The following is a 27,096-nucleotide window of genomic DNA, read 5'->3' on the forward strand; positions in this document are numbered from 1 at the left end:
GTGTCTCTGTGGTGGAGTCGTCGGGTTTAGGGTTTTACTAAAGCAAGTTTTTTTTTCTATAAAAATAACAAACATATTATATTTACCTGCTCTGTGCAGTTGATTTGCGCAGAGCAGCCCCGATCCTCCTCTTCTCAGATCCCAAGCCATTTCGCCTGGTCCCTCCCTCCTATCGAGGGCCCCCTCAGCCAGCAGCTTGCTATGGGGGGCACCCGAGCTGAGCCACAGCTCCCTGTGTCCATTCAGACATGGAGACGTGGTTAGGCCCTGCCCCCTCTCTCCTCATTGGCTAACTGACTTTGGCTGATCAGGAGGGAGAGTCCCAGATGGCCGAGGCACCTTGTTTATATTGCTTGATCGAGAGGGGGCTTAGGTAAGTATTAAGGGGGCTGAGGGGAGGCTGCTGCACACAGAAGGCTTTTTATCTTAAAAGAGAAGTTTTTTTTGTTTTTGTTTTTTAACCCATCATACTTACCTAGGTGGATGCTGCATCTGTCCCCTGCCGCCTCTGCACTAAGAACCGAGCGATCGAACACCACTGATATCTCGGTTCTCTCACCTCCCCGAGCGGAGAGCTGGTGCCTGTCAGTCAGCATCTCTCCTGCTCTGATTCTCCACACTCATTGGAGAGCTGAGCTGTGGAGGGGCGGGGAGCGGCTCGCTGAGAGACTGAGACGGCCATCAGTCCAGGCAACTGGCGGATCCCGACTTCATTGTCGGGATGACGTGGTGCCTGGACTTATTCCAGTGACATCAGCAGAGAGTGGACTTCAGCTCACTCTCTGCTGAAAACGGGTCACAGGAGTGCAAAATGAACGACATTCCTGTGACCCAGAGGAGAAGCCCAGACAAACGAGCTCAGGCTGGACTTCTCCTTTAATGCATAGAATGCACCTTCTGTCTTTACAACCCTTTTAAAATAATGTCAATTTTTATATGAAATTTACATTTCCTATCTGATATCCTCTGAAGGGTCATCTCACTGTCTCATTATTGATCAGATATTGATAATTACACAACCAGGACAGAAAATACAGATCTCACCTGTCACATTGAGGAAAGTCCCATTTCCTTCTCCGGATATTTGTTGGCCGATCTGAAAAACAACTTCACAGTAATACATCCCGGAGTCTGACAAGTTTACACTGTGCAGGGTGATGGCGGCCGATCGTCCATGGATGAACTGATCGATGTTCACTCTGGAGAGTCTTCCAGAGAAATACTTATCATTCTCAGAGATCTCCACCCCACTCCTCACTGTGTATCTGTACCACATGTAGACCCAATAGTAGCATTCTCTCCATCGATTCTGTAGTCACACGGTAAGGTTATGGAGTCGCCCTCTGTGGCCCATATTACTGGAGTCTGCCATACATGGATTGTCTGTGATAGAAATCCTGACAGAGAGAAAAGACCAATGAGTGTGACAAGACTATAGAGGAGAAATTACTGTACAAAGATCTGTACTAGATATATAATCATAGATAGACAGATAGATACATAGAAAGAAAGAAAGAAAGAAAGAAAGAAAAAGAAAGAAAGAAAGAAAGAAAGAAGAAAGAAAGAAAGAAAGAAAGAAAGAAAGAAAGAAAGAAAGAAAGAAAGAAAGAAAGAAAGAAAGAAAGAAAGAAAGAAAGAAAGAAAGAAAGAAAGAAAAGAAAAGATATGTAGATAGATAGATAGATAGATAGATAGATAGATAGATAGATAGATAGATAGATAGATAGATAGATAGATAGATAGATAGATAGATAGATAGATAGATATCTCGACAGACAACAAATACCAGTGACCAAGACTATAGAGGAGAAAGAAAGAATAAATACAATTTCCTCCTCAGACCTGGCAGGACCCCCAGCATACAGATCAGTCCAGTGATGGGGTTCATGTTGCTCTGATCTGGTTCTGGTTGGCTCCCCTGAATATTCGGTATTGCTGGCAGGTCTCTGCGCTGGGCGGTGTGTCTGTGACAGAAAGTTCTCTCTGTGGTCACCTTATGAGATGTCACATAGATTTTCCGCCTCACTCTCTGATCAGACCACTTCCTGGTGATCTCTGTGTATGGTGATTCTCATATACACCCCCCATCACCTCATCAGCCACCATCACATATAATAATGAGAGTCGGAGAGTATGAAATATCTGGAATTCTGCATCTTCTGCTTGTATGACATTGAATAGTCTGTGAAGCCTCGTCTGGGCAGAATGTATAGATATTTCCTCCACAGAGACAGTCATTATATATGGAGGAGGCAGTAGTGGATACTCATTGACACTTTGCTTTATGCCTCTTAGATTGTAAGCTCTAAGGAGCAGGGCCTTCTAAATTCCCACTGTATTAAAGTGTATTGTGTTTCTACTGCCTACCCTCAAGTTGTAAAGTGCTACGTAAACTGTTGGCGCTATATAAATCCTGTATAATAAAATAATAAGTGTTTCCTGGCCGTTCTCAGCTCTCACTCCACACACTCCGGATCTGATAGGAGATCACACACCCATCTCAGAGGACTTAGAGTCTGGGAACACCCCTATTCAGTAATGACCTGCAGGAATATTACATACCGGCCATATCCCACAAGTCCTATGGAATAGCTCATTGTTGTCAGGCAGAAGGTGTCTGTATATATATAAAAGAAATTCTGCCCTAAAGCCTCAACTGTCATGAATAATCCCCATAATCTGTCTAATATGTTTATTTCTTATGATTGTCAGCTCCATCTAGTGGCCATAATGTAGTATTTACCTAAAATACTTTAATTAGGAAAAATAACGCATTATGACCACTAGATGGAGTTGACGCTCATAGGAAATAAACATAGTAGCCACTTTACAGGGATTGTTCATGAGGTATTCTCTTAATTTTTTTAAATAGACGCCTTAACCCTACACTACCTGTTCTGTCCACCAGATGTGTATGCGCTGACTATTTTTACCTGTGTTGTTAGATTTATATGCAAAATGTGTAATTTACTTAAGACAATCATATGTGGTGTGCAGACTCCATCTAGCGTTCCTTTTTTGGTATTGCTGCAGTTCTGTTTAATTGTTTATTGTATGTATAATTAAGGAAGTTGTCAGCAAGCAGGGAAATCTGGGTGGAATCTTAACAGGAAGTGAACCAGCCACCATTCTTTTCAACACATTGCAGGAAGCAAGTCATGTCTTTCTCAATCTATCGCCATCACCCCTTAGAGAACTTAAAAAGTATGTTTTTATTATTTCATCTTGTACTGTATACCATTGTTTCTGCAATGTATGCTGTATTGTATGTGATATTGTACTTATTGAAGTCTATTTCTGTTATTTTGTAGTTTCACCTGGCTTGTTCTAATAAACTGAGATCAAAGAAATATGATATCTGAAGTTATAGGGATAAGAAGGTTTAGCTAGCTGTCCCAGAGACAGAACAGTGACATTTTTAGGCTGACCTCTGAAGGGAAGTCTGTACAGCCCGGGGCTACGCAGTATCCATACAGTCAAAAGCCTTAAGTATACAGGCCTGAGGCAGGTGAGCAAGCAGCCATGCTACACAGAGATGCGCTCTTTCAAGCAGCAACGACACTAGAACGGTCTCTATACAGCAAGACAGCTTCTTCCCCGCAGCCATGTCTCACAGTGGGAAATCTTCTTACAAAAAACGTTCACGAGCAAGCTCATCTAAGTCATCTGTCGCAAATGCAGCAGCTATCGCCCGTTCAAAAGCCGAAGCAGCAAAAGCCAGGGCCGCATTCGCAGACCAAGAGTTGCAGATGAAAAAGAAAAGGCCCACCTTGATGCAGAAAAGGTGACACAGGAACAAGAGAGAGAGAAGGAAAGAGTAGAAAGATACACATGGAACAAGAGAGAGAGCAAGAAAGAGTACGCATGGAACAAGAGAGAGAGAAGAAAGAATACGCCTGGAAGAGCTAGCCCAGCAGGAAGCATCTCTGAAATTGCAGCAAGCTATCTTAGAAGTTAACATGGAGAAGCTGGCAGTAGAAAGAGACGCTGCCACCGCCATTGCAGAAGCAGAAGCTTTAGAGGCAGCCGTCTACGATGAACCAAGACTAGGCAGCAGCATACCGGCCTAGAAGGGGACCAACAAGATTCTTCGCAACGCATGTCAGATTATGTCTACCAGCACTCTGACCCAAGCAGCATCCCACAACAAGAAATTAAATATGACGTGAGTGAGTCACATCAAATAAAGCAGTCAACAAGACGACCTGAGACCCCAGTGCTACAAGCAAGAAAAATCTGACAGAGTTCCAGACTTTCCAGTTCCAACCAAACCTTCTACTCCACAAGGTACCCAGCCTTCATACAACCATCAAACACCAGTCTTCACTCCAAAGGTGTATGCAACAAAACAGGTACGAACTACCTACCAGTGGCGGCCTGTCCATAGGGGGCACCTGGGCGCTGCCCCCCCCCCCCCCCCCCCTCCAGGCAGCAAAAAAAAAAAAAAGTCAAAAAAAAAAAAAAAATTTTTAATACTGGCCCTTTAAAAAAAAAAAAAAAAGAAAAAAAAGGTCCTTAAGTGCACTGTGTTCGGACGCCGGATACAGTGCGATGGCCGGACACAGTGCACTTATAGGAAGCGCCACGTCTATGCAATCACGAGATTGCAGACGTGGTGCTGCATTTGCGGGCGTTTAGCCCGCCTTGTGGCGTTTTCTGATGCGCCGAGTAGCTTCCGCTCGGCCATAGCAATACATACTACAGGCGCCGGGCGGAAAACTACTTGGCACTTCAGATTTGACTGACATCTGCCCTGAGTCAGATGTGACTTCCTGGTTCTCTCTCTCATTGCGCCCGAGAGAGGAAGCAGGAAGAATGCTGGTGCCAGTGTGAGGAGGAGGACACCGCAGGAGACTGAAGGTAAGTATCGCTGTGTGGAGAATCGGGGGGACACCTGCTGAGGGGGGGCTCTGATGGGAACAACTGCTGTGGGGGGGCTCTGATGGAGGACACCTGCTGTGGGGGGCTCTGATGGGGGACACCTGCTGTGGGGGGGCTCTGATGGGGGACACCTGCTGTGGGGGGGCTCTGATGGGGGACACCTGCTGTGGGGGGCTCTGATGGGGACACCTGCTGTGGGGGGCTCTGTTGGGGGACACCTGCTGTGGGGGGCTCTGATGGGGGACACCTGCTGTGGGGGGGCTCTGATGGGGGACACCTGCTGTGGGGGGGCTCTGATGGGGGACACCTGCTGTGGGGGGGCTCTGATGGGGGACACCTGCTGTGGGGGGGCTCTGATGGAGGACACCTGCTGTGGGGGGGCTCTGATGGGGGACACCTGCTGTGGGGGGGGCTCTGATGGGGACACCTGCTGTGGGGGAGGGGGCTCTGATGGGGACACCTGCTGTGGGGGGGCTCTGATGGGGACACCTGCTGTGGGGGGGGGCTCTGATGGGGACACCTGCTGTGGGGGGGGGCTCTGATGGGGACACCTGCTGTGGGGGGCTCTGATGGGGACACCTGCTGTGGGGGGGCTCTGATGGGGACACCTGCTGTGGAGGGTCTCTGATGGGGGACACCTGCTGTGGGGGCTCTGATGGGGACACCTGCTGTGGGGGGCTCTGATGGGGGACACCTGCTGTGGGGGGCTCTGATGGGGGACACCTGCTGTGGGGGGCTTTGATAGGGGACACCTGCTGTGGGGGCTTTGATAGGGGACACCTGCTGTGGGGGGCTCTGATGGGGACACCTGCTGTAGGGGGCTTTGATAGGGGACACCTGCTGTGGGGGGCTTTGATAGGGGACACCTGCTGTGGGGGGCTTTGATAGGGGACACCTGCTGTGGGGGGCTTTGATAGGGGACACCTGCTGTGGGGGGCTTTAATAGGGGACACCTGCTGTGGGGGGCTCTGATGGGGGACTCTGATGGGGGACACCTGCTGTGGGGGGACTTTGATGGGGACACCTGCTGTGGGGGGACTCTGATGGAGACACCCTGCTGTGGGGGACACCTGCTGTGGGGGGACTCTGATGGGGACACCTGCTGTGGGGGGACTCTGATGGAGACACCTGCTGTGGGGGGCTGTAAAGGGGAAACCTGCTGTGGGGGGCTCTAAAGGGGACACCTGCTGTTGGGGGCTCTGATGGGGACACCTGCTGTTGGGGGGCTCTGATGGGGACACCTGCTGTGGGGGCTCTGATGGGGGGACACTGCTGTGGGGGGCTCTGATGGGGGGACACCTGCTGTGGGGGGCTCTGATGGGGGACACCTGCTGTGGGGGGCTCTGATGGGGGACACCTGCTGTGGGGGGACTCTGATGGGGGACACCTGCTGTTGGGGGACTCTGATTGGGACACCTGCTGTTGGGGGACTCTGATGGGGGACACCTGCTGTGGGGGGACTCTGATGGGGGACACCTGCTGTGGGGGGCTTTGATAAGGGACACCTGCTGTGGGGGGCTCTGGTGGGGGGCTCTGATGGGGGACTCTGATGGGGACACCTGCTGTGGGGGGACTCTGATGGAGACACCCTGCTGTGGGGGGCTCTGATGGGGGACACCTGCTGTTGGGGGCTCTGATGGGGGACACCTGCTGTGGGGTGGCTCTGATGGGGACACCTGCTGTTGGGGGGCTCTGATGGGGGACTCCTGTTTTGAGGGGACTCTGATGGGGACACCTGCTGTGGGGGGACTCTGATTGAGACACCTGCTGTGGGGGACACCTGCTGTGGGGGGCTCTGATGGGGGACACCTGCTGTGGGGGGATTTTGATGGGGGACACCTGCTGTGGGGGGACTCTAATGAGGGACACCTGCTGTGGGGGGACTCTGATGGGGGACACCTGCTGTGGGGGCTCTGATGGGGGACACCTGCTGTGGGGGGCTTTGATAGGGGACACCTGCTGTGGGGTGCTTTGATATGGGACACCTGCTGTGGGGGGCTTTGATAGGGGACACCTGCTGTGGGGGGCTTTGATAGGGGACACCTGCTGTGGGGGGCTTTGATAGGGGACACCTGCTGTGGGGGGCTTTGATAGGGGACACCTGCTGTGGGGGGGCTTTGATAGGGGACACCTGCTGTGGGGGGCATTGATAGGGGACACCTGCTGTGGGGGGGCTTTGATAGGGGACACCTGCTGTGGGGGGGCTTTGATAGGGGACACCTGCTGTGGGGGCGCTTTGATAGGGGACACCTGCTGTGGGGGGCTCTGGTGGGGGACTCTGATGGGGGACACCTGCTGTGGGGGGACTCTGATGGGGACACCTGCTGTGGGGGGATTCTGATGGAGACACCTGCTGTGTGGGGACTCTGATGGAGACACCCTGCTGTGGGGGACACCTGCTGTGGGGGGCTCTGATGGGGACACATGCTGTGGGGGGACACTGATGGCAACTCTGATGTAAGGGGACAGAGGCTGTATTTTGGGGGGGGGGCAGAGGCTGCATTTTGGGGGGGGGGGGCAGAGGCTGCATTTGGGGGGGGGCAGAGGCTGCATTTGGATTTGGGGGGGAGACAGAGGCTGCATTTGGATTTGGGGGGGAGACAGAGGCTGCATTTGATGTGACACAGGCTGCATGTAAGAAGGGACTGCTGGGGACACCTGATGGCATCTGGTTATAGGCGACGTGGCTAGTGACACACTCGGGGCTCCCACTGATTCTGCATTATGGTGAGTTGAACTATTTCATTTTATATTACAATGTAATAATAGTAATAATGAGCTTCAATCATCCTGACACCATACCAACCATGGTGCCAGGATGATTGAAGCGCTAACACCAGGTGTTTGGAGTATCTTTATCTGCTGATTGTTAAACTTTGTAGAATGCACATTTCTTTTGTTGTGTAGGATCTGGGGCTGCTGTCCCCTCTCTCCCTCTCCCTCTCCCTCCATCCCTCGTTCATCTCAGACGCTAACCACACCAACTTAGAGCCACGCCCACTATTTTGCTGAAACCACGCCCATTTTCACCAAGTGGGAGGGGTCAAAAAGGAAGGGCGGGGTCTGGCGCCCCCCCATCCTAAAACTTCACCAGCCGCCACTGCTACCTACCTTATGCAAGTTTGAACCCAGCACGCCAAAAGAAGAGACTTCTACCAGGTATGCCTTTACACCGCACCACAATACATCAGCAGCCTACCCCAATGCCAATCAAGCTACTGTAGACTTTGCCAAGTTCCTGGCCAAATGAGAGTTAGTTACCTAAGGACTTGTCAAATTTAGTGATCACCCTCAACACTACAGGGCGTGGCAATCCGCTTTCCAGAGTGTCTTTCAAGGTCTAGATCTATTCTGCAGGGAACAGATAGAACTCCTCGTAAAGTGGCTTGGCAAAGATTCTGCTGAACATGCCAAAAGGATCAGAGACATTAATATAAACCACCCTGAGATAGGCCTTGCAAACATCTGGAACAGACTGGATAGATGATATCGCTCACTAGAGGCTATAGAGAGTACACTGTTTAAAAGGATAGAAGACTTCCCAAAAATACCTAGCAGAGGTTACCAAAGACTCAGAGAATTCAGTGACCTGTGTATGGAGTTACAAGTGGCTAAAGCAGAAGGAGACTTACCTGGCATCTCTTATCTTGACTCTGCTAGAGGTATTAACTTCTTAGTACAAAAACTTCCTTATGAGTTACACGAAAGATGGATTACTCATGGCTGTATCTACAAACGAAAACACAATGTGCCTTTTCCACCCTCTTCTGAAATGCAGAGCCTTCAGGACAAAGACCATCCAGGATCGCAAAGCTTTCCTCAAAGAGAACAACATCTGTTACAAATGCTGCTCATCATCCACACATTTTGCCAAGGATTGTAAGGTCAGTGTCAAATGTACAGAATGTGACAGCACAGAGCACAACACAACTCTACACCCAAGGCCTACTCCAAGAACTTTCCCACCTGTTCACAGGGACAAGGAGCAAGGCGGGGAGACCAAAGACTCTAGCACAGACACCATAGCAATCACTACACAATGTACTGAAGTTTGCAAAGGAAGTACAGGTGGCAGATCTTGCTCTAAAATCTGTCTCGTGAGAGTTTACCCAAAAAGACGCAGGGACAAAGCAGTCAAGCTCTACGTCATCTTGGATGATCAGAGTAATAAGTCACTAGCCAGATCTATGTTTTTTGACATTCTAAACCTTAAAGGCCCCAGCAGTCCTTACTCCCTTAAGACTGTGGTGCAGGTACAGTGGAAAAGGCGGGGAGAAGAGCTGACGCCCTACAAATTGAATCTATGGATGGTAAGACATGCCTATCCTTACCGACCATAATAGAGTGCAACCAGATGTCAGACAACAGATCAGAGATTCAGAGATTCCCACACCACACGCAGCAGCTAACCAGACTCACTTGAGTCACATAGCACATCTCATACCAGAACTAGATGATCAGGCTCAGATAATCTTACTCCTAGGGAGAGATATCTTCCACAAAGTAAGAAAACTGATCAATGGTCCTAAAAATGCCACATATGCCCAAAAACTGGATCTCGGGTGTGTCATTATAGGTGATGTTTGCCTAGGAGGTGCACACAAACCGGCATCTGTTAATACCCTGCTCACTAGGGATGAGCCGAACACCGTTCGGTTCGCACCAGAACCTGCAAACGGACCGAAAATTCGCACAAACGTTAGAACCCCATTGACGTCTATGGGACTCGAACGTTTGAAATCAAAAGTGCTAATTTTAAAGGCTAATTTGCATGGTATTGTCTTAAAAAAGGGTTTGGGGACCCGGGTCCTACCCCAGGGTACAAGTATCAATGCAAAAAAAAGTTTTAAAAACTGCTGTTTTTTCGGGAGCAGTGATTTTAATGATGCTTAAAGTGAAAAAAAAAGTGAAATATTCCTTTAAATTTCGTACCTAGGGGGTGTCTATAGTATGCCTGTAAAGTGGCGCATGTTTTCCGTGCTTAGAACAGTCCCTGCACAAAATGTAATTTTTAAAGGAATAAAAGTCATTTAAAACTGCTTACGGCTTTAATGTAATGTCGGGTCCTGGTAATATGGATGAAAATCAGTGAGACAAAAGGCATGGGTAGCCCCACCCAGTCCATTGCCAGGCCATTTGGGTCTTGTATGGATATTAAGGGGAACCCCGCACCCAAATTAAAAAAAGGAAAGGCGTGGGGCCCCCAGGCCCTATATACTCTGAACAGCAGTATACAGGAGGTTCAAACAAGACAGGGACTGTAGGTTTGTTGTTAAGTAGAATCTGTTTGTAATTTTGAACTGGTACATTTTTAACGTGTTTAGCTCCAGCCAAAAAAACTATTTTAAGATTTTTGGAAAACATAGGGAAGGGTTATCACCCCTGTGACATTTGTTTTGCTGTCTGTGCTCCTCTTCAGAAGATTTCACCTCACTTTCTGTCCCAATGACAAATGTTATTTGAAAATTTGAGGTTTTTAGTAAAACAAGGATTGGTGATAAAGCATCAGTGGAGAGGAGACACGTTTTTCCCATAATAACTCTTACAGGAGAGAATTTCCCTTCCTAGGGGTAGATTTCATCTCACTTCCTGTTGTCTCCTTCCGTTTGCAAGTAGGAGTCATTTGTAAGTTTGATGTTTGAAAGTAGGGGCCTGCCCTATATACTCTGCAGAAATTGGGGCTTTAGGTGTTGGTGTTGCCACAATACTGTAAGCCCTCACAGTTAGCCCTCATGCACACAGGCTGTTAAAAAAACGTTATGAAAACGCCAGTATCTTTGCAGTGATTTTTTTAAACTTTTTTCAGCGTTTTTGCAATAGCGTTTTGAGCGTTTTTCCGCGTCAGCGTTTTTGAGCGTTTTTTTTTTTCAAAATTTTTTATTTTTTTTATTTTCAATGGATCAAAAACGCTAAAAAACGTTGGTGAATGATGTTTTTGAGCGTTTTTAAGCGTTAGAGCGTTTTTACAGCTGAAAAACGTCTTTCAGAACCCACTGGTCCTGGGTTTTTTTTACAGCTTAAAAACGCCTATGCCACTTGCAGCTCAAAAACGCCTAGGTGGGCATGATGCCATAGACTAACATAGACAGGCCTTTTTAAGCTGCAAAAAAAGCTCAAAAAAGGAGCTGTAAAAACGTCCGTGTGCATGAGGACTTACTCTTGGTGGGCGCAGGAACGGGCTCTGCTGTGAAATATTAGATCAAGAATTGTAATTACATGCCCCTGTTGAACAGGGTCAGAAAAATTGGGTCAGTGGACAGGCGCACCCTGTGATGGGTTACAAAACCTGCAGCAGCACTGAATGTGCGTTCCGAAAGAACGCTGGATGCAGGACAGGCCAGTAGCTCAATTGCATACTGTGCAAGCTCTGGCCAGTGATCCATCCTCAAGACCCAGTAACCCAGAGGATTTTCGGTGGTAAAGGTGTCCAAGTCAGATCTTGCCCCTAGGTATTCCTGCACCATGTAAAACAGACGCTGGCGATGGTTGCTGGAACCGATCATACCTTGGGGCTGCGGACTAAAAAATTGTCTGAACGCATCAGTCAGATGGCCACCTTCTCCACCGCTCCTTCTTTGACTGACCGAAGCCTCAGCAACACGTTGTCCAGGAACAGGAGTTTGTAACCTCCCAGTCTCTGGGAACGCGTTGCACAGACCTTTCTGCAAGGCCTCCCGAAGATGTTTCATCCTCTGCTCCCTCTGTGATGGCAAGATAAGGTCCGCAACCTTACCCTTGTAACGGAGATGGTCAGAGACTGTAGACATAGTACAGGAGATGGTCAGAGACTGCAGACATACTACAGGAGATGGTCAGAGACTGCAGATACAGTACAGGAGATGGTCAGAGACTGCAGATACAGTACAGGAGATGGTCAGAGACTGCAGATATAGTACAGGAGATGGTCAGAGACTGCACATATAGTACAGGAGATGGTCAGAGACTGCAGATATAGTACAGGAGATGGTCAGAGACTGCAAACATATTACAGGAGATGGTCAGAGACTATAGATATAGCACAGGAGATGGTCAGAGACTGCAGTCATACAACAGGAGATGGTCAGAGACTGCAGACATACAACAGGAGATGGTCAGAGACTGCAGACATATTACAGGAGATGGTCTGAGACTGCAGACATAGTACAGGAGATGGTCAGAGACTGCAGACATAGTACAGGAGATGGTCAGTGACTGCGGACATAGTACAGGAGATGATCAGAGACTGCAGACAATAGTACAGGAGATGATCAGAGACTGCAGACATACTACAGGAGATGGTCAGAGACTGCAGACATACTACAGGAGATGGTCAGAGACTGCAGACATACTACAGGAGATGGTCAGAGACTGCAGACATACTACAGGAGATGGTCAGAGACTGCAGACATACTACAGGAGATGGTCAGAGACTGCAGACATACTACAGGAGATGGTTAGGGATTGCAGACATGATTGATTCAGGAGATAGTCAGAGACTGCATTTAAAGCTGAATTCAGTGTACAGGTATATAGTATTGCAGGGTTGCTCCACTCTATTTAAACCATCTTGCAAGATCAAGTCAGTCATTTTCCTTTGAAAGTACAACCAAGTGACAGAAGAAAACATCACACCCAGTTTCCAAAATACAAATTTTCTTGCAAACACTGAACTGCTCAAGATTAGATGAGGAGAGTAGCCATTTAATAGGTCTGTGAAGCTTTTAGCCTGATCCAGCAGTAAATCCTGAAAAAAGGATTTTTTATTTTTTAAAAATAAAAAAAAACCCATCAATCTGTGCAGCACACACACAGCTCTGGCTAAATAGTTGATTATAAGCTGAAATGGTTAACAGCCATGTGTCCCTGGTCTCATAGAATGCTGCTGCAGCGTCTTCCAGAGATCTTTTCAGTGTGATCAGACTATGTGCAGGTCAGGTTAGGCACATAAAAAAGTAACCAGGGAGACAAGAATGAGGGGAGGCTGATCGGTTACCTGCACACTGCCTGATCACATAGATATCTGGAAGACACTGCAGCTGGCCAGCAACATGTAACTGTGCTCCAGACGATCCTGTTTTTTCCTTTTAGACAGAGTTGTGTGTCCTGGAGAACTTGCATTATTGTAGTCATACCTCCTTGTATCTCCCTCCTGCCGTCCCCATTCAGTCTCACTCCAGCACTTACAGTCAGTGTGAGCGGGGGAGGGCTACACTGCTTGCTGATTGGCTGTGGATGGACGGGAGGAGAAGCAAGTCCTCCCTTGTACTCCCCTAAGCAGCGTTATTGGCTGTGGGTTCCCTACTAAACCTACTACGAGAAATGATCAGTCTACTGCTCAGAGAACACACAGTGTCTATGCTCCCTCCCACCTGCATTATCCTCCTGCACAGCACAGACCTGCCTGCCGCACGATAGCCACGTGCTCCTCTGTCCCTCCACTGCTAGAATTCATTTCCTCAGCCAGCCCTGCCTCCTCTTCACAGCTCCTAGCTGACAGTGGCCACAGGGAAACCAGCCTACCGGGAGATCTCCCGCTATCCCGGTAGGCCAGTCCGGCCCTGCCTTCCGCAGGCTTTGCAGGATCAGGGATGCCATGCAGCGTAGGTTTGCTGAGGCATTCGGTCCGCAGTCCTTTGGGTCACTAAGGACGACATGATCCGCAGCCACCACCTCCCAGCCACGTACAAGTCCATGGGTTTCTTGGGACTGTAAATGATCCCTTAAAGACTGCTGCTGATGCTGAGTGCCAGGCTCCACCTCCATGATGACACAATCCTCCTCCTCCTCCTCGTCCTCTTCCTGTGTGATCGGCGGGCACGCAGGAACACTGTCTGGATAAAGGGGGCCTTGAGAGCTAAGGAAGTCCTCCTCTTCCTGCCTCTGTTCTGCCTCAAGTGCCCTGTCCATTATTCCACACAGCCTGTGCTCCAACAGGTGGACAAGGGGGACAGTTTCACTGATGCATGCACTGTCACTGCTCACCATCCTCGTGGCCTCCTCAAATGGTGACAGGACAGTGCATGCATTCCTGATCATGGCCCACTGGCGTGAGGAAAAAAAAACAAGCTCCCCGACCCTGTCCTGGTGCCATAGTCGCACAGGTACTCATTGATGGCCCTCTGCTGCATGTGCAGCTGCTGCAGCATGGCCAACATTGAGTTCCACCTGGTGGGCATGTTACAGATTAGGCGGTTCTTCCTTTTGGAGGTCAGCCAGCCGAGCACTGGCATTATATGACCTGTTGAAATGCACACAGACATTCCTGGCCTGCCTCAGGACATCCTGTAAGCCCAGGTACCTGCCCAAGAACCGCTGCACCACCAAGTTAAGGACGTGAGCCAAACAGGGCACATGGGTCAGTTGTCCCTGTCGGAGGGCGGAGAGGAGGAACCACCATACCTGCCTTAAGCTGGCATGGCGTCAACCACCTCTGAACCTGCCCTTGCAGAGCTGACAGAATCTCTGCCCCAGTATGGCTCCTGTCCCCCAAGCACACCAGCTCAAACACCGCATGGCATCTTTTGGCCTGCGTGCTTGCCTAGCCCCTTGAACGCCTACGGAGCACCGCTGGTTCCGAAGTCAAAGCAGCACAGGAAGAGGCCATGGAGGAAGAAGAATAGGAGGGGGTGGAGGAGAGGGGTGTGGCAGAATCACCACTAGTAGTATTTTGGAGGCGTGGTGGCAGAACAACCTCCAACACTACTGCACCCTGTCCTGCATCCTTCCCAGCTGCCAGAATAGTCACCCAGTGTGCGGTGAAGGATAGGTAACATCCATGTCCATGCCTGCTGGACCATGAGTCAGCGGTAATATGCACCTTACCACTGACCGCCCTGTCCAGCGAGGCCAAGATATTGCCTTCCACATGCCGGTAGAGAGCAAGAATCGGCCGTCCGTGAGAAAAAGTGGCGTTTGGGAACCTGCCACTGAGGAAACCGCACATTCCACAAACTCACGGAAGGAGGCAGAGTCTACCAACTGAAAAGGCAGCAGTTGAAGTGCTAGCAATTTAGCCAAGCTAGCATTCAACCGCTGGGCATGTGGATGGCTGGGAGCGAACTTCTTTCGGCGGTGCAGCAACCGGGGCAGGGAAATTTGCCTGGTACAATCTGACGTTGGTGTACCGATAGCAGATTGCCCCCTCGTACTTGGCTGTGACACACCTAATTCTACACCTTCATTCCTCTCAGTGCAGGTCTCAGAGAGGACTGAAGGTATAGTGGGGTTGGAGATCTCAGCTAATGAGGAACAAGGAGACGTCCTCTTTGTTCTTTGGTGTGGGCCTTTTAGGTACGCTTGCCAATGAACTGCATGTCAGGTCAACATATGTCTGGTCAAGCATGTGGTGCCCAAGCGGGAGATGTTTTGGCGACAAGAGATACGCTTGAGACATATGTTGCAAATAGCAGTGGTGGGATCTGATGCACTCGTCTCAAAAAAGGCCCACACCAAAGAACTTTTGGAATAACGCGCAGAGACAGCAGCGCCCTGCACATGCGGAGCTCTGCGGTGTGATGCAGTCAGTGTGCTGCCCTTAAGCTGGCCCCTGGAGGGCATCCTGCCTCATTGGTGATGTTCCTCCTCCTCCTCTCTCCTATCAGGCACCCACGTGGAGTCAGTGACCTCATCATCCCCTCCCTCCTCATTACTGGAGCAAAGCTAGCAGTATGCTGCAGCTGGGGGAACATGACTGCCAGATTGCTGTCCTTCTTGGGCACCCCCTCTCTCTGGGCTCATGTTACTGCCTTCCTCTAGCTGGGTACCATCATCGGAGCCTTCAAAACATTGGGCATCCTCCTGGAGCATGTACCCAACACTGTGGTCAAACAGTTCGGGGGACTCCTCAGGAGGACATGGTGGGGCTAGGGAAGAAGTGACTGATGCCATTGAGCCTGGGTGAGAGAGGATGAGGAGGATGAAGACGGCTTGGTCATCCAGTCTACCAAGTCTTCCACATGTTGCGGCTCAACACGGCCAGCTGCCGAAAAAAAGGACAAGCGTGTCCCACGGCCACGTGCTGATGAGGATTCACCGTTTCCACGACCAGCACTGTTGCCTCTATACACAGAGCCTGCTTGCCCTCTTTTATTGGCTTGTGACTGTCTGCCTCTTCTTGTTGGCCTTCCAGGTATACTAATGGCCTGCAGTGAGATGTAGCTGCACAAAGCTGGGATGTATATATATACTGATACTGCAGCTAGCAGAATCAACTGCCTGCCTGTAGTATTATTAGTATGAGAACATCAGCAATTGTTTTCAGGTAGCTTTAGGTGCACACTGTACAGAGGACGCAGTACACTAACTGTAAATACTGTAACTGCCTGCCTGTGGTATTAATAGGAGCAGAACAACAGCAATTGTCTTCAGGTAGCTTTAGGTGTACAGTGTGCAGGGGACGCACTACACTAACTGTAAATACTGTAGCTGCCTGCCTGTGGTATTAATAGGATCAGAAGAACACCACTAATTTTCTTCAGGTAGCTTTAGGTGCACACTGTGCAGAGGACACAGTGCACTAATTGTAAATACTGTAGCTGCCTGCCTGTGGTATTAATAGGAGCAGAACAACAGCAATTGTCTCTAGGTAACTTTAGGTGCACACTGTGTAGAGGACGCACTACACTAACTGTAAATACAGTAGCTGCCTGCCTGTGGTATTAATAGGATCAGAAGTACACCACTCATTTTCTTCAGGTAGCTTTAGGTTCACACTGTGCAGAGGACACAGTGCACTAACTGTAAGTACTGTAGCTGCCTGTCTGTGGTATTAATAGGAGCAGAACAACAGCAATTGTCTCCAGGTAGCTTTAGGTGCACACTGTGCAGAGGATGCACTACACTAACTGTAAATACTGTAGCTGCCTGCCTGTGGTATTAATAGGATCAGAAGAACACCACTAATTTTCTTCAGGTAGCTTTAGGTGCAGACTGTGCAGAGGACACAGTGCACTAACTGTAAATACTGTAGCTGCCTGCCTGTGGTATTAATAGGTGCAGAACAACAGCAATTGTCTCCAGGTAGCTTTAGGTGCACACTGTGCAGAGGACCCACTACACTAACTGTAAATACTGTAGCTGCCTGCCTGTGGTATTAAAAGGATCAGAAGAATTTTCTTCAGGTAGCTTTAGGTGCACACTGTGCAGAGGACACACTACAATAACTTGTAAATACTACAGCTGTCTGTGGTACTGTACTAATAGGATCAGAAGAACACCACAAATTTTCTTCAGGTAGCTTTAGGTGCACACTGTGCAGAGAACGCACTACACTAACTTGTAAATACTGCAGCTGCCTGCGGTACTGTACTAGTAGGATCAGAAGAACACCATATATATACAACACCTAGGATGTATATATACACAATACACTGTAAGTGCAGCTAACTGACTCGCCTGCCTACTCTATCTAACGTAAATCAAATGACACTGTCTCTCTGTCTATCTATCGCTCAACGCCGGAACACACTACACAGGGCAGGCGGCCTTATATAGTGTGGGGCGTGTACTAAACCCCCTGAGCCATAATTGGCCGAAGCCAGGGTGGCTTTGGCCAATTATGGCTCTCTGTACAGACGGCGCTGTGATTGGCCAAGCATGCGGGTCATAGTGCATGCTTGGCCAATCATCAGCCAGCAATGCATTGCGATGCCGCAGTGAATTATGGGCCATGATGCGCCACTCGAATTTGGCGCGAACGGCCCATATCTATATCGAATTCAGCGAATGACCGAACAGGCAATGTTCGAGTCGAACATGCGTTCGATTCGAACAGGAAGCTCATCCCTACTGCTCACTAGTACCTTCGAGAATGGTCGTACTTCTATTTTCCAACCCTGTCAAAATCACATCCTCATAAAGGAGCTACCACACAACAACCCTGTACCTCTTCCCTTCCTAAGTCCCCTCTGTGACAGCAATACCTATGACAATGACCAAAGCGACTTAGGAAGCACAGTGTTCAGGAGAACAAAGGAAGACAACCAGGTAGCAATGTCCATTGAGGATAGGCTGTTCTTAGAAGTTATGGAAAGGAGTATGGAGAAAGACGGGACTAATAGCTGGGTTGCACCTCTTCCCTTTAGACCACAAAGATGATGTTTGCCTAACAATAGAGAACTAGCTTATAAACGTCTCACTTCCCTTAGACACAATCTTCAAAGGAAACCAGAGATGAAAGAACATTTCTTTTCCTTCATGGAGAAAATATTCCAGAATGGTCATGCTGAGCCCCAAACCTCAAAGACTCAGAGGAATGCTGGCACTTACCTATATTTGGGGTCTATCACCCTAAGAAGCCAGGACAGATTAGAGTGGTGTTCGATTCCAGCGCCAAACATGAGGGTGTCTCTCTTAATGATGTCCTTCTCTCTGGCCCTGACCTTAACAGCAGACTATTAGGAGTACTTCTTTGCTTTCACAAAGATTCAGTCGCATTCATGGCAGACATACAACAAATGTTCTATTGCTTTCTTGTTAAAGGAGAACACCAAAACTTTCTGAGGTTTCTCTGGTTCAGGGACAACAACCCCTCTGGAGACATCACAGAATACCGCACGAGGGTGCACATATTTGGCAACAGTCCTTCCCCTACAGTTGCTATATACAGCCTCAGACACTCTGCTAGAGTGGGAGAGTTAGAGTATGGGTCAGATGTCAGACAGTTTGTGGACAAGGATTATTATGTAGACGATTGCTTGAAATCACTACCCACAAATGAAGCCGCAATCGGTTTCCTCAAAAAAACTCAGGCATTGCTTGCGTGTTCCAACTTAAGACTCCACAAGATTGCTTCCAACAGTAGAGAAGTTTTAGAAGCCTTTCCTGTCCAAGATCATTCTAACGAGTTAAAGGACTTAGATCTAGGCACAGACTCATTTCCCATGCAACGCAGTCTTGGTTTGCTTTGGGACTTAAGAACTGACACGTTTACTTTCCAATTAAACACAGAAGAAAAACCCTTTACCCGTAGAGGTGTCCTGTCTACCATAAACAGCCTGTATGATCCCTTAGGCTTTGCAGCACCTGTCACCATCCAGGGTAAGGCACTACTTCACCTGTGAGTCACTAGATTGGGATCACCCTCTTCCCATTGACAGGAAGAACCTATGGCTAGAGTGGAAGCAAATATAAAAAAGACAAAAGCGCACCAGCCTAGTGCATTAACTTTTAAAACATTTATTTGATAAAAAATAGTAAAGGAAAGAAACTCACAGGCGATTGGTGGAGGAGGCACAACAAAAAATCGCTCCGGTACACAGTCTGCGATTTGGAATGAGCGGGACCTTCCAGGGGTCGTGGAGGAATGCACAGACGCTGCAATCCGCTAACGCGTTTCAAGGGGAATGTCCCCTCTTCCTCAGAGCTATGCAGTCAGAGTGGAAGGACTCATCAACAGCTCTATCCAACCTTAAAATTCCACGACCATATGCTCCTCTGTCATCTGCAGATGTTCAGATGTAAAGACTTTATGTGTTTTCAGATGCTTCTGTTAAAGCAATTGCTGCTGTAGCTTACCTGAAAACCATAGACACTAAAGGACAATGCCACATAGGGTTTGTAATGGGGAAAGCAAAACTTGTACCACTTCCCGAACACATCATACCCAGGCTGAAACTTTGTGCTACAGTATGTCACAGAGCTAGCTGAACTCATTGCAATCAGAGGCCCAGTGAAACTCATTCTCTCTGACAGAGGGTCTAACTTTGTAGGAGCAGTAAAAGAACGTCAAATTCCTTCCAACTTGAGCGTTCTCAGTGTAGAAAGATACTTGAGTAAGCAAAATTGCACGTGGATCTTCAACCCACCTCACTCTTCTCACATGGGAGGTGTTTGGGAGAGGATGATAGGCATAGCCTACAGAATTCTTGACTCTATCTTCCTACAAGTAGGAACTGCAAGGCTTACTCACGAATGTTTAGTGACATTTATGGCAGAGGTCACAGCTATCATTAACGCCAGACCTTTGACCTCCATTTCAAGTGACTCTGAAGATCCAGTGGTTCTCACACCTGCTATGTTACTTACGCAAAAGACTAGTCTTGCCGGTGCTCCAGCTGGAGAGTTTTGTGAGAAGGACCTTTACAAACGTCAATACAAACTCTTGCCAATACCTTCTGGAACCAGTGGAGGGAACAATATATATCTACTCTACAAGCAAGGAAAAAGTGGCACACTGAAAAGCCTAATCTTAAACCTGGTGATGTTGTGCTCATGAAAGATTGCCAGGCACTAAGGAATATGTGGCCTTTAGGTTTGATCACCAAAGTACTGCCAAGCAGGGATAATCGTGTCCGTAAGGCCGAGGTCAAGATCTTTCAACATAATGAGGTTAAAGTATTCTTGGGACCAGTGACCGAACTTATTCTGTTTCTCTCTACAGAGGACTCAGTTAGTGACATCACTTGATGTCAGGCGGGGAGTGTTCTGTTCACCAGATGTTTTATATTGGTTATTTGTACCTGTGTTGTTAAATTTACATGCAAAATGTGTAATCTGGGTAGAATCTTAACAGAAAGTGAACCATCCACCATTCTTTTCAACACATTGCAGGAAGCAAGTCATGTTTTTCGCAATCTATCGCCATCACTCCTTAGAGAACTTAAAAAGTAAGTTTTTATTATCTCATCTTGTACTGTATATCGTTGTTTATGCAATATATGCTGTATTGTATGCAATATTATACTTATTGAGGTCTATTTCTGTTATTTTGTAGTTACACCTGGCTTGTTCTAATAAACTGAGATCAAAGAAAAATGGTATCTGAAGTTATTGGGATAAGAAGGTTTAGCTAGCTGCCCCAGAGATAGAACATATATATACACTGTATCCAGTTTAGCTAGATCTTACTGCAGACCGTTCCTGCTGTACAGTTTCTAATCTACTTCAGGCAGGCAGTTGATTCTGTTAGCTGCAGTGTATTTTGTATATATATATATATATATATATATATATATATATATATATATATGTATATATATGTAGTGCTGGTAGATTTTTAATCTACTGCTGATAGGTAAATCTAGTGGGTTACTTGTTAGGTGAAGGTAGGTTTGCCTCTGTTCCAGCTTGGCTGAGTTGCGGGTAGTTTCACATTGTGTCGGTGGGTGTCATTGTCACCATGGGCCAGTGTTGGAAAGGCAACGTGTTGAAGCGTATGAGTGTTCCTCTGTCCCGGAGACAACTCGGTGGAGGTGATCCTCCGAGTTGCATTCTGGGAGAGGGTATTTATGGGACAGACGCCATGTTTAGGTGTTCATTTTTATCCACCTGCTGGCCCTCCTGGCCGACAGGTATGCATTAGGAATACCACCTTGTTGTCCTCCGTTCCAGAGGCCCACGTCGCTGCAGCATGTGGGTGGGCCCAGAAGCCTGTCTGGGGCCTACCACAGCGGCAGAGGAATGGTCCTGGGCTGTCTATCCTGAGTGAAGAAGCTGGACAACTGAGAAGATCCCATGGAAGGATCATGAGGAGTGCTGGTCTGGAGAGGGGCCTGGTGACTCAGTTGGAGGACGTATCCTGAAGTAATCTTACTGCACAGTACTGCCGGGTTGGCTTAAAGGTTCAAGTGCTGTGTCTGATGTTCATCACAAACCATTACATCCTGTGGCAGAGGATTGTACGGGTTTCATTCCAAACAAGTCTGTGGCAGAGACTTTTGTTCGTGCTACGTACTGGCTGCTAGGCAAGTGAGAGAGGCCTATCCAGGCGGGCAAAGATTGAATCCCACAAGGCGAGTACACTTAACTACAAGCGTTTGATTAAGTAAAACCAAGAAAAGGTATTTGAGCTTCCCTGAAATTTTCCTTCTGCCTCTTTCCTGCTACTTCCGTTATCCCTTGTTCAATAAAGAATTGGAAAAGATACTCAAGTGTTTGGTGCATACATCGTCCGGAGGTAAACTCAACGGGACCCTAGACCCGGTGCCGGTGAAACAGAGGTGGTGGAAGTGAAGGTAACAGCCCGCTTTAAATCAGCAGCTCCACCAAAAGTAATAGCTACATGTGGGGGCGTCGTCCAGGATTTGTTGGCCGTCGACTTCCCGCAACCTAGAGATGTGTTTCACCGGGATTTTACGGTGAAAGTTGGACTTTGTCGATTTCTCAGAAGAAGGGGTTAAAGTTGCAGGACTTTATTTCTGACTGCATAGGCGGCGGATAGTAAAAGCCCGGGAGCTACGTGATCAGAAGAACAAGTGGGTGGAGCCTAGCCTACTTGATACCAGGTGGGACGCGTGTATGTGTGTTGGCGCTAGAGAAGAAGAGAGGCCTCGTGATCGTGCTGAGATGATCAGAGTGTGGCCATGTCTTTTTCAGTGATGCAACCAACTGTGGGACCTAAGATGCTCCCTACGAGCACCACTGCGGGTGCTATGCTGACCGGAACCTTGCTTACGGATACCGACATTCGTCTGAAACCGCAAGGGAGGTTTGTTCTTTATACAGTCGGAGATATTGAAGGGCTGGGCATGCTTTGCCACAAGTGTGAGGGACTGGCCGTACATCTCCGTCCATTTTCTCGCTGCCCGCAATGTGGAGAATATTTGTTTGTGGTGGAGCAACCTACCATGTCGCCCCGTGCTTATCGTATGGACTGGGCTACAGGTACTGCCACAGTGGAAGCTGCTGCTAATGTTGAAAAAGAACGGCAGGCCGTGATTTCGCCTGTTGTCACTGAAAGTGTTCCTCAGAGAGATACTGCGGTAACTAACTCATCAGCAGACATTACTTTGATTTCTGCGTCCACTACACCTATCCCCATTGTGCCTGTCCAGAGGAAGGTGGGATATGTAAAGGCTTCCGGCGGCTATGGTCGAGGCCTACCCAAGAGACTACCCGAACCGGAGAAGTCCACGTCAGGAACGGGTGAGAGATCAGAGGGGAATGTATCTGGGACTTTGTGTAAATACTTGCCGGCAGAAGAGTTGAGAGATTCGGAGATAGATTCCATGTCGGATCTCTCCGGTGATGATGATTTATTTGAGACTATGTCACAGGAACTGTTATGGGCTCAGGGTGAAGATGTTGCTTCTGCCTTGACTTTCTCAGAATGGACAGCTCTAGATTCTGGGAGAACATCGCCTTGTGTGGAGCCACACAGTACTATCGAGGAGACATTGCCTAAAGTTACTACTTTGTTTCCAACACCCGTCAGGTCTATGGTGAGCAAGTCATTGGACTCTTGTGTGCCTCCTGGTTTGGGTAAAAATAGATCGTTGCCTAAACTTGCACGTTTGCAGAGAATGCTTAACAAGCGTGTGGCCACGGAATATGGTCTGGAGTTCCCTTATGTTACTCGGGACATTATGCAAGAGATTGAAGCTAACCGGGAGCTTTGGTACAGTGAAGCTGTTTGGGACTATTTGTCAGTGCCTAAACCTTTCCGGGAAAAGATGACGTTGTATATTTTATTACTACAGTGGATAAACTGGGAAAGACACTGACATTGCCAGATCCTCGGTTTTACTGGTGATTATGGATAAAGAACTGTGGGGTATGTAGATAGACAGTGATAGTGTTTAGAGACCTTCGTGATCAAGATTCGATGTTCATCTCAGTGTTTTTAAATTCAAGGCCCGGTTTCGCTAACTGGACTTCCTTTGCTTAAAAGATATAACATACCTAAATATATATAGGGATGGACTCCTAAAGTTATTTTAGTTGGTTCCTTAAAAAGAATATAAGAAAGATTATGGGAAGAGAGTTTCATTCCTCTTCTGGAATGAGACTTTGCTCCTAAATTGTATATATCTCGTGTGTTTTTTTTTTCAGGAGCAAGTAAATCTCCTATCAAGCTGTTAGGCTTTTCAGCTAGATAGATAGTGGGGTTGCAACAGTCATAATGTGGTTTTGTTTACGGATGTGAACATATTGAAAAATAAAATGTTGAAATTGTAATGTCTTTCTACAATCTTCCTTTCTGCTTTGCTTTAATCCAAGTTTTAAGCTCAAATATCTACTCTCAGGTTTGGAAGTTATTTTTGACAGACGTTGAGGACAACGTCTATTGTAGTAGGGGGAGTATGTAGCGCTGGTAGATTTTTAATCTACTGCTGATGGGTAAATCTAGTGGGTTACTTGTTAGGTGAAGTTAGGTTTGCCTCTGTTCCAGCTTGGCTGAGTTGCGGGTAGTTTCACGCTGTGCCGGTGGGTGTCGTTGTCACCATGGGCCAGTGTTGGAAAGGCAACGTGTCAAAGTGTATGAGTGTTCCTCTGTCTCGGAGACAACTCGGTGGAGGTGGTCCTCCGAGTTGCATTCTGGGAGAGGGTATTTTTGGGACAGACGCCATGTTTAGGGGTTCATTTTCATCCACCTGCTGGCCCTCCTGGCCGACAGGTATGCATTAGGAATACCACCTCGTTGTCCTCCATTCCAGAGGCCCACGTCGCTGCAGCACGTGGGTGGGCCCAGAAGCCTGTCTGGGGCCTACCACAGCGGCAGAGGAATGGTCCTGGGCTGTCTATCCTGAGTGAAGAAGCTAGACAACTGAGAAGATCCCAGGGGAGGACCCGTCATAGAAGGATCATGCAGAGTGCTGGTCTGGAGAGGGGCCTGGTGACTCAGTTGGAGGACGTATCCTGAAGTAATCTTACTGCACAGTACTGCCGGGTTGGCTTAAAGGTTCAAGTGCTGTGTCTGATGTTCATCACAAACCATTACATCCTGTGGCAGAGGATTGTACGGGTTTTATTCCAAACAAGTCTGTGGCAGAGACTTTTGTTCGTGCTATGTACTGGCTGCTAGGCAAGTGAGAGATGCCTATCCAGGCCGGCAAAGATTGAATCCCACAAGGGGAGTACACTTAACTACAAGCGTTTGATTAAGGAATACCAAGAAAAGGTATTTGAGATTCCCTGCAATTTTTCTTCTGCCTCTTTCCTGCTACTTTCTTTATCCCTTGTTCAATAAAGCATTGGAAAGCATACTCAAGTGTTTGGTCAGGAGGTAAACTCAACGGGACCCTAGACCCAGTGCCGGTGAAACAGAGGTGGCGGAAGTGAAGGTAACAACCCGCTTTAAATAAGCAGCTCCACCGAGAGTAATTGCTATATATATATATATATATATATATATATATATATATATATATATATAAAGAAAGACGTGGATCGATGCTTGATGCAAAAGTGTCCTTTACTTGAAATTTTCAATCATATAAACATTTAAAGTGCAGACGTGCAGCTTGCACGTCTGCACTTTAAATGTTTATATGATTGAAAATTTCAAGTAAAGGACACTTTTGCATCAAGCATCGATCCCCGTCTTTCTTTATCTAAAGTATGGTGGAAGATTGGGGGTCCGCCCTGACGGTGCTGTGATCGAACAAAAGATTAAAGTAAAGAGGGTAACCCACCTGAAGTTTATATATATATCCTGGCTTTGTATATATATATATATATATATATGTATACACTGTATCCAGTTTAGCTATATCTCACTGCAGACCGTTCCTGGTGTAGTGTTTCTAATATACTTCAGGCAGGCAGTTGATTCAGTTAGCTACAGTGTATTTAGTATATATATATATATATAGATCTATATATATATCTATATATATATATAGATCTATATATATATATATATACTGTTTCCCGGCTTTGTATATATATATATATATATATATATATATATATATATATACTGTATCCTGTGTAGCTAGATCTCTCTGCAGGCCATTCCTGGTGTACGTATTCAAATACACTTTCAGGCAGGCAGGCCAGGCAGGTTATTCAGTGATCTGCAGTGCATAAAATATATATACTGTCTCCTACATATATATCCACTGCATTCTAGTCTAGCCAAGCCTATATCTGACTGCAGGCCATTGCTGGTGTATGTTTTCAAATACACTTTCAGGCAGGCAAGTGATTCAGTGATCTACAGTGCATTAAATATATATACAGTCTCCAACATGTATATATCCACTGCATTCTAGTCTAGCCAAGCCTATATCTGACTGCAGGTAGTTCCTGGTGTAAGTTTTCAAATACACTTTCGAGCAGGCGGACAGGTGATTCAGTGATCTGCAGTGTATAAAATATATATACAGTCTCCTACATATATATATATATATATATATATATATATATATATATATATATCCACTGCATTCTAGTCTAGCCAAGCCTATATCTGTGTCATGGTTATGCAGTAGAGTTTGTCGATCAGCATACCTGTCTCCATGTGTTCATCTCTAGAGACCAGCTGACCCTCACCTGACTGCTTTTGTAACCTCTCCTCTAAGAATGGCCCCACCCCAGGCCCTATCAGGGAACCCTATATTAACCTGTGCACTGCAAGCCAGCAGTGCTGATCAACCATTGTGTGTTAGCCTCTGTGTGTACTTGCTGTGTTTCCTATATCTGATTCCTGTTACCGACTTTGGCCTGTTCTTAACTATTCCTGTCTGCTCGTGACCCTGACCTTTGGCGTGTTCCCGACCATCCCTGTTTGCCTGTGACCCTGAACCTTGGCGTGTACTCTGTTGTCCTTGTCTGCTAGTCGCTCCGACATTTGGCTACCTCCTTACTATTCCTTGCTGTCCTGGGCTGCTGTTTCCTCTCCATCCTCCTGTAACCTACTGTGAGCGTGAGCTGGGAGACCCTGGGGGCCGCGACCTGGAGCCAGTTGCAGCCCAGTCCATCCTCACCACTAGAAGCTCTGGTGAACACCAACTGGCTCTTAGACTCCGCGCCCTGGGGAATCTATGCTCTAACTCACTGAGGGATCCGTGTTGGTGCTCCAGGGGACCTGCCTTCCTGAACCACCCCCAGTTCCATCTGCAGCAGTCAGCCTTAGGGTCCACTATCATAGCGGTGCACTCCTGACCCCGACGGGGTGCATCTGTCACCTGGATACAGGTGACCTGACAGTTTCATCAGCCATGGACCCGGCTGATGTGCCGCTACCCGCAGATGATCCGTTGCAGGGCTTAGTTCGCAGACTTGAGACCCAGGAATCGCATCAGACCCAGGTGATGCGATTCCTTCAGGATTTGGCATCCCGTTTTGAACAGGTTCAGGCCTCATTAGAATCACCGGTTCAACAACCTCAATCGCTATCTGCTGCTGCACCTATCGCACCAGTCGCAGCCACACATTCATTACATCTGCCAGCTCCGGCCCATTTCTCTGGGGACTCCAAGGCCTGCAGGGGGTTCCTTAGTCAGTGCACAATTCATTTTGAGCTTCAGCCCCAAAACTTACTGTCCGATTGGGCAAAGGTAGCCTATATTATAT

At 47.6% G+C, this 27,096-nt stretch overlaps 2 protein-coding genes across 2 annotated transcripts in view; both read right to left on the reverse strand.

Moving 5' to 3' along the window:
• The window catches only part of LOC141102402 (neural cell adhesion molecule 2-like), a 35,692-nt gene extending 34,416 nt beyond the window's left edge, over positions 1 to 1,276 (reverse strand). The window contains exon 1 of the mRNA XM_073591361.1: positions 1,045 to 1,276. Within this exon, the coding sequence (XP_073447462.1) occupies positions 1,045 to 1,276 (232 nt within the window). The remainder of the gene's footprint in view (positions 1 to 1,044) is intronic.
• LOC141102383 (natural cytotoxicity triggering receptor 3-like) overlaps positions 1 to 27,096 on the reverse strand; it is a 256,469-nt gene that overhangs the window by 76,708 nt on the left and 152,665 nt on the right. The window lies entirely within an intron of this gene.

This window comes from Aquarana catesbeiana, linkage group LG07, assembly GCF_042186555.1.
Source record: "Aquarana catesbeiana isolate 2022-GZ linkage group LG07, ASM4218655v1, whole genome shotgun sequence".
NCBI lineage: Eukaryota > Metazoa > Chordata > Amphibia > Anura > Ranidae > Aquarana > Aquarana catesbeiana.